Source organism: Galeopterus variegatus, unplaced genomic scaffold (genome assembly GCF_000696425.1).
Source record: "Galeopterus variegatus unplaced genomic scaffold, G_variegatus-3.0.2 Scaffold3741, whole genome shotgun sequence".
In the NCBI taxonomy this organism is placed as follows: Eukaryota; Metazoa; Chordata; class Mammalia; order Dermoptera; family Cynocephalidae; genus Galeopterus; species Galeopterus variegatus.
Window position 1 is genome coordinate 128,847 of NW_007729852.1, and position 7,436 is coordinate 136,282.

Genomic DNA, 7,436 nt, shown 5'->3' on the forward strand with positions numbered 1-7,436 from the left:
GAAAAAAAAAAAAAAAAAAAAAAAAAAAAAAAAAAAAAAAAAAGAAAGCACAGTCTGGACAAAAGCTTGGAGGCAAGAAAAAGCCTGATTTTTTTTGCAGAAGAATGCTGCATATGTGGCACTGTGGCTGGGGTAAAGGATTCCCTGGTGCTGGGAGAGGAGGGCAGTGGGACTGGAAGTATTGGTCCCCACACCTACGTTTCCACCCTCCCCCAGGTCTGTCTGTCCCTGACAGCTAAGCGGTTGGCCAGTAAGAACTGTGTAGTAAAGAACCTGGAAGCAGTGGAGACACTGGGCTCCACGTCAGTGATCTGTTCTGACAAGACGGGGACCCTCACTCAGAACCGCATGACTGTGGCCCATCTGTGGTTTGACAACCACATCCATTCGGCTGACACTACGGAAGACCAGTCAGGTGTGGGGGTGGGAGGGAACAGGCGCTGGGGCAGGATCCGGTAGATGGCGGAGACGTATAGGGAGCCTGGGGAGGGCTTTGAGTTGATGGGGAGGGGGCCAAGCCCTGGGTCCCAGGAAGGGCTTAGCTCTAGGTCTGCGAAAGGCCTTGGTCTCCGGTTTCACAGGAGACGCGTATTGGGTCTGGAAAGAAGGCTCCGTCCGGGGACACGAGGAGGGGCTTGGGTCCCATCAGGGTGTGGGGAGCGGGAGGGGCTGGGTGTTGGAGCTCCCTCGCGTCCCCAGCCTGTTCTCCTGACCTCCAGGGCAGACCTTTGACCAGTCCTCAGAGACGTGGCGGGCGCTGTGCCGCGTGCTCACCCTGTGCAACCGCGCCGCCTTCAAGTCTGGCCAGGACGCGGTGCCCGTGCCCAAGGTGAGAGCCGGGGGACTCCGGGGGATCCCGGGAGCCTGGCGCAGCCGGGTTCGCCCCTGACACCAGCCGCCGTTCCCAGCGCATCGTGATCGGAGACGCGTCCGAGACGGCGCTGCTCAAGTTCTCGGAGCTGACGCTGGGCAACGCCATGGGTTACCGCGACCGCTTCCCCAAAGTCTGCGAGATCCCCTTCAACTCCACCAACAAGTTCCAGGTGAGCAGCCGGCCGCGGCCGGGCGCGCCCACCGCGGAGCCCCGCCCACCGCGGAGCCCCGCCCACATCAGGCCTCACCCACCGCGGAGCCCCGCCCACCGCAGGCCTCACCCACATTCGCGGGGCGCGTTCTCGGTCCCTCACCGCCCCTTTGCGGCGGAGCTCCCCAGGCTCTCAGCTCTCAGGGCCTCTGTGGAGAGTAGATCGTTATCCAAACCCCGCCCCCAGCCCAACTCCGCATCCTAATTCTGTCCATTTCCTGTACCCGGGACCCTAACTCCGTGCCTAGCCCCTCACTAACCCTCCGCCTCTCCCAGGGACCTGCCCAGCACACAAACCTCTCACCCTCCCCAAGGCTCTTCAGGCCGCGCCCCCTCACCCAGGCCCCGCCCCACCCTCCGTGGCCTCGCCCCACAGCACCGTCCCCTTCCTCGCCCACAGCTGTCTATCCACACCCTGGAGGACCCACGGGACCCGCGGCACTTGCTGGTGATGAAGGGCGCCCCCGAGCGCGTGCTGGAGCGCTGCAGCTCCATCCTCATCAAGGGACAGGAGCTGCCGCTGGACGAGCAATGGCGTGAGGCCTTCCAGACTGCCTACCTCAGCCTGGGAGGCCTTGGCGAACGCGTGCTCGGTGAGATGCCCTGGGCAGGGTAGGAGACAAACCAGCGTGCTAGGAGGAGCCAACATAGACCCTGCCCAGCCTTCCGGGTTCAGCCCTGACCCTGACCTTTCTCATCCCTGGCTGACAGCTGATCACCCTTAACTTTCCCTGTTTCTGTCTTCACCACTGTCTATGCTCAATTTCTACCTTGACCCCAAGTCCTTCCCACCTGTCTTCACTTGGAACTTTCCCACTCTTACCTGACCTGTAACCCCTTGATTTTTGCCAGTCTTTGTCCCAATTGATGAGCTGCCTTTGCTTTGACCTCCACCTTTTGGTGGCCTTCTCTTGACCTTTGACCTTTCCCAGTCCCTGCCACAATTCAAGACTTTCCCCAATATTTGTCCTGACTTCTGACCTCCCCCATTTTTTGTCCTGACCCTTAAACTTCCCTAGCCCATGTATCTACCCTGGAAGGCACAGACCTGTGGTCCAATTTTGGGTCTTTCACTTTACTGCTCTGTGACTTCTGGCAAGAAGTGTCTCCTCTCTAAGTCTCAGTTTCCTCATCTGCAAGATGGGGATGAGCCTCACAGGGTGGTTGTGAGGATGGATTCAGATAATGCGAGTGAAGGATTCAGCACAGGGTCAGGTATCCATAGGTGCTTAGTGAAGGGGCCTAGTTATTTTACTCATGTTCTGGCCCTGCTCCCAGGACTCTTGTCTGACTTCCCTGTTTTTCTGGTTAGGCTTCTGCCAGCTCTACCTGAATGAGAAGGACTACCCACCTGGCTATGCCTTCGATGTGGAGGCCATGAACTTTCCATCTAGTGGCCTCTGCTTTGCGGGACTCGTATCCATGATTGACCCACCCCGGGCCACCGTCCCTGATGCTGTGCTCAAGTGCCGCACAGCAGGCATCCGGGTATGCCACTGGGGAGAGGACCAGGCAAGGGTGAGAACAGAGGAATCCTGTGACAGAAACCACCTAAAACTGGCTTGAACCAAAATATATTGGTTCATGATACTGAAAGTTCTGGGGAACAAGCTTCAGATATAGCTGAATCCAGGGGCTCAGTCATTAGGAATTTGCCTTTCTCCGTGTCTTAGCTCTCCTTTCCTCTCTGTTGGCTTTAATCTCAAGCAGTCCCTACATTTGTGTGGGGTCTTCCCCCCCCCAGCAGCTCTAACTTACAGATCCCCCCTGTTCAGCCACCCCACAGAAGGAGAGTGCCTCTTTTGTAGTAGTGCCAGATTGGGTCACATGTTCATCCCTAAACCAGTCACGGTGGCTGGAGAATAGAATATCTTAACTGGCCAGGTCTAAACTTGCTTGCCCAATCTTGGCCAGAGACCTCACTCCAACCAATGGCTTAGGAGAGAGGGTTGATTCCCCTAAGACAAGTCGAGAGTGGGGAGCCAATACTGGAGCAAGCAGTGCCCGAGCCCTTCCCATGGTCTGTAAGGCCCTCTAGCACCTGGACCTTGGTTACCTTTCTAAGCTCATTCCTTAGCCCTCTACCTTTTGTTCACTCCTCTCTAATCATGCTGTCCTCCCTGCTGTTCCTCAACAGTTCAGGCATGTTCTCACCTCAGGGCCTTTGCACTGGCTATTCCCTTTGCCAGGAACACTCTTCCCCCAGATTTCCACATGGCCAGCTCCCTCACCTCTTTCGGTCTCTGCTCAAATATCACCTTCTCATTGAGGACATTCTTGTGCATACTTAAAATTGAGCCACCACTTCCTCCACCAAGCTTAATTTTTTTCATCTTTCTAACATTCATTTCTTTATTTTATTTATTTTCTGTCTTCCCCCACTAGAATGTCAGCTCCACAAGTACAGGGATTTTTGCCTGTATTGTCCCCACTGTAGCCCCAGGCACATAGCAGGTGGTCATGCTTGGCTGAATAAATGAATGAGTGTATCAGCAGACGTCTACCAGGCAGGACAGGGTACTGGATTGATCTGAAGGGGTCAAAGGTCTAATGGCCCCCCCATAGGTGATCATGGTGACAGGTGACCACCCCATCACGGCCAAGGCCATTGCAGCCAGTGTGGGCATCATCTCAGAAGGCAGTGAGACAGTGGAGGACATTGCTGCTCGCCTCCGCATGCCTGTGGACCAGGTTAATCGGAAGTGAGCCACCCTCAGCCCTCCCCAGGGATCTCCTTATGCCCCAGGCAGACTGAGGCCCCAGGGAGTTCCTCCCACCTCCCTCCCCAGGGATGCTCGAGCCTGCGTGATCAATGGCATGCAGCTGAAGGACATGGACCCATCAGAGCTGGTCGAGGCGCTGCGTACCCACCCCGAGATGGTGTTTGCACGCACCAGTCCCCAGCAGAAGCTGGTGATCGTGGAGAGCTGCCAGCGACTGGTGAGACTCTGCTGATGAGGGTGGACAGATGGGCTGGGCTGGTCTCTCACTAGCCACCCACCCACTTGCACCCACTGCCTGCAGGGTGCAATCGTGGCTGTGACGGGGGATGGTGTGAACGACTCCCCAGCCCTGAAGAAGGCAGACATCGGAGTAGCCATGGGCATCGCTGGCTCAGATGCTGCCAAAAATGCAGCCGACATGATCCTTTTGGATGACAACTTTGCCTCAATTGTGACGGGCGTGGAGCAGGGTCTGGGCCAGGCCAGGGAAGGGGCAGGCAATGTGGGCACAGGAGGAAGCGGGCTGTGAGGAAGCTGAGGTGTCTGCTGTACCCCTGCAGGTCGACTGATCTTTGACAACCTGAAGAAGTCCATTGCCTACACATTGACCAAGAACATTCCTGAACTGACGCCCTACCTCATTTACATCACTGTCAGCGTGCCCCTGCCCCTCGGGTGCATCACCATCCTCTTCATAGAGCTCTGCACCGACATTGTGAGTCTACAGTCAAAGCCCCCACCCACACAGTGCCCACAGAATATGCCCACAGACAGACATGATGGACAGAGACCACCATGAACACTCAGACCCAGAATGACTCAGACAAGACGTGTGTACAACAGACAGCTAGAAGTGGACTTACAGGTGGGCAGGCATGGACAGACTCATGGGCACACAGGAATTCAGATATGGACACTCAGACAAGCAGATATTAATAGACACAGATATCTGGTTAAACTTGGATCACACACAGACCTCTCTGAATAGTTATGGATAAATAAACACCCTCAGATAGATGGAAAAAAGCCACAGATACAGCCAAGATACAGACAGATGCATGGCTGTGTTGACAAATACTTATTCAACAACATTTATATAATGCTTACTCTGGGCCAGGCACACGTTAATTCACTTAATTTTGTCCTTGTAACCACCCGATGAGAGGGTTTTTATTATTATCATCCTCATTTTACTGATGAGCTCATTAAGACATACAGGTTGAGTGGTTCGCCCCAGGTCACATGGCTGGTAAGTGGCACAGCTGAGATTTGAGCCCAGGGAGTCAGTTCTTGAGCTCTTGATAAATATACTATGCTGCTGCTTTGTAGTCACAGATTGGGGGGTATGGGAGGACACAGGGAGAGACTGAAGAGACATAGAGATAGAGGGTGACATAGAGACATAGAGACAGGGACCCAGGGATACACACAAGAGCAGACACACAGTCACAGAGAAAGAGACTAGAGACAGGGACAAAGAAACAGAGTAAGGGACAGAAAGAGAGAGAGAACAACAGGGAAACAGAGGCCATGCCCAGAGCACCCCAGAGACCAGAGTACAAGAAGGAGAAGGCGGGAGGGGAGGGAGAGGTTGCACGGGCACAAGAGAGCTAGAGACGGTGGAAATAAAGGCAGTTATTCTTATAGAGACGGACACCATCAATGCTCTGATGGAGGCCAGCTGGACCCAGGCTGTCCAGGCAGGTGTGGCTGTGTGGTCACTGCAGGTCCTGCCTCTTAACCTCAGTCCTGCTCACATTTGAGGGGGGAGGTGGACTCCAGACTGCAGGGGACAGGGGCCCAGGCAAATCCTCAACCTTGATTCCTTCCACTCCTGGCCAGTTCCCATCTGTGTCCCTGGCATATGAGAAGGCCGAGAGTGACATTATGCATCTGCGCCCACGGAACCCAAAGCGTGACCGATTGGTCAATGAACCCCTGGCTGCCTACTCCTACTTCCAGATTGGTGGGTGCCCACAGGGCCAGGGAGACTGGGGGCACTGCTGTGGGGCTTCACACCTGCCTCAGGGTCCTTGACTTGGGCTCTGGCTTGTTCTGGATCTCTGTGTCTGCATTTGATCCTGGGTCTCTGTGTCCCTGTCCATTTGTCATGGTCTCTCTGGTCCCACTGTGTCCCTGTTCTGTCTCTGGCCTTGTTCTCCATGACCCTGTCTCTGGGTCATTGCCTTTCTTTTTTGGATTCTCTGGGTGTGTGTCTCTGTTTCTTTTTCTCTTTGTACCTGTCTCTGTGTCTCTTCTTCTGTCTCTCTCTGTGCCTCTATCTCTTGTGTCCCTATTGATCTCTCTTGTGGCCCTTGTCTCTTTCTGTCTCTGTGTCCTTGTTTCTGACTCTGTGCCCATCACTGTCTGTGTTTCTCTTTGTCACGTTTCTGTGTCCTTGTGTGTGACCTTGATCTTTGTGTATCTCTCTCTCTGTGTCTCTGTCTCTCTCCCTGTGTCCCTGTCTCCATCTTTGTCTCCCTGTGTCCCTGTCTCTCCTTGCGTCTCTTTGCCTCTCCCTCAGGTGCCATGCAGTCATTTGCTGGCTTCACTGACTACTTCACGGCCATGGCCCAGGAGGGCTGGTTCCCATTGCTGTGTGTGGGGCTGCGGCCCCAGTGGGAGGACCACCACATACAAGATCTGCAGGACAGCTATGGCCAGGAGTGGGTGAGCCCCTGTCTTGCCCCATCCCATGGCTCCCTCATTCCCAGTGCCACACTGACTCCTTCACGTGACTGAATTCAGCCAGAGCATCCCAGACCCCTAGACTCTGGCAATTCTGAGGCAAGGGGCCTTTCCCACCACCATCTCTAGCTCCAAACTCCTGCTTCTGATGATGGCAGCTGTAGATGGGTCCTCTCTCTGCCCTGACAGTAACGTATAGTCTCAGGAATGGAGCCCGGCCCCTACTCTTTTTCCTGCAGCATCACTCACACAGAATATTTCCATGTGTGGCCCATTGTAACGAAGGTTTGGAGAATGGTGAGGCTAGATCTGGCTAGCAGATGTATTGTTTGCCCCATAGAGTTACAGATCAAGATATTCCCCATAAACATTTATTGTTATGGTTAAGAATGCAGACATTAGAGCCAGACTGCCTGGAATCATGGTCTGGTGATGCTCCTGACAAGCTATGTGTCACCCTGGGCAGGTTGCTTTGCCTCTCTGTGCCTGTCTTCTCACCTATAAAGTGAGAATAACTTCTAATATCTACTTCAGTGGTTTTCACAGTCTGTTCCGAGACCAGTAGCATCAGCATCACCTGGAAACTTGTTTGAAATGCAAATTCTCCAGCCTTATTCCAGACCTCTGGGATCAGAAACTCGGGGGTAGGGCCTGGAAATCTGTGTTTTAAGTAGCCCTTCCAGCATGATGCATGCTAAAGTTTGAGCACCACCGATCTACCTTACACCATTCTTGGGAAGATCAGATGAATTAATACATGTAAACACTTGGTAGCTGGAGGATAGTAACTGTTCCCTATACAATTAGGTGGTATTAAAATTAGTTATGTTGAAGAAATGGCCTGCATAGTGGCTGTCCCCATTAAATGGGGCATGTGCCCTCTGTTCCCCAAAGGCCCACCTGTCCCACTTTACTCATTTTTTGCGATAGGCCTGACCCCT

General features: G+C 53.9%; 1 protein-coding gene across 2 annotated transcripts in view; it reads left to right on the top strand.

Moving 5' to 3' along the window:
• ATP4A (ATPase, H+/K+ exchanging, alpha polypeptide) overlaps positions 1-7,436 on the top strand; it is a 15,058-nt gene that overhangs the window by 5,125 nt on the left and 2,497 nt on the right. For both annotated transcript variants that reach the window (XM_008585865.1, XM_008585866.1), the window contains 11 exons: positions 217-415; positions 720-829; positions 909-1,043; positions 1,485-1,677; positions 2,397-2,572; positions 3,650-3,786; positions 3,874-4,024; positions 4,109-4,277; positions 4,368-4,522; positions 5,650-5,773; positions 6,332-6,477. In XM_008585865.1, coding sequence (XP_008584087.1) covers positions 217-415; positions 720-829; positions 909-1,043; positions 1,485-1,677; positions 2,397-2,572; positions 3,650-3,786; positions 3,874-4,024; positions 4,109-4,277; positions 4,368-4,522; positions 5,650-5,773; positions 6,332-6,477 — 1,695 coding nt within the window. The remainder of the gene's footprint in view (positions 1-216; positions 416-719; positions 830-908; positions 1,044-1,484; positions 1,678-2,396; positions 2,573-3,649; positions 3,787-3,873; positions 4,025-4,108; positions 4,278-4,367; positions 4,523-5,649; positions 5,774-6,331; positions 6,478-7,436) is intronic.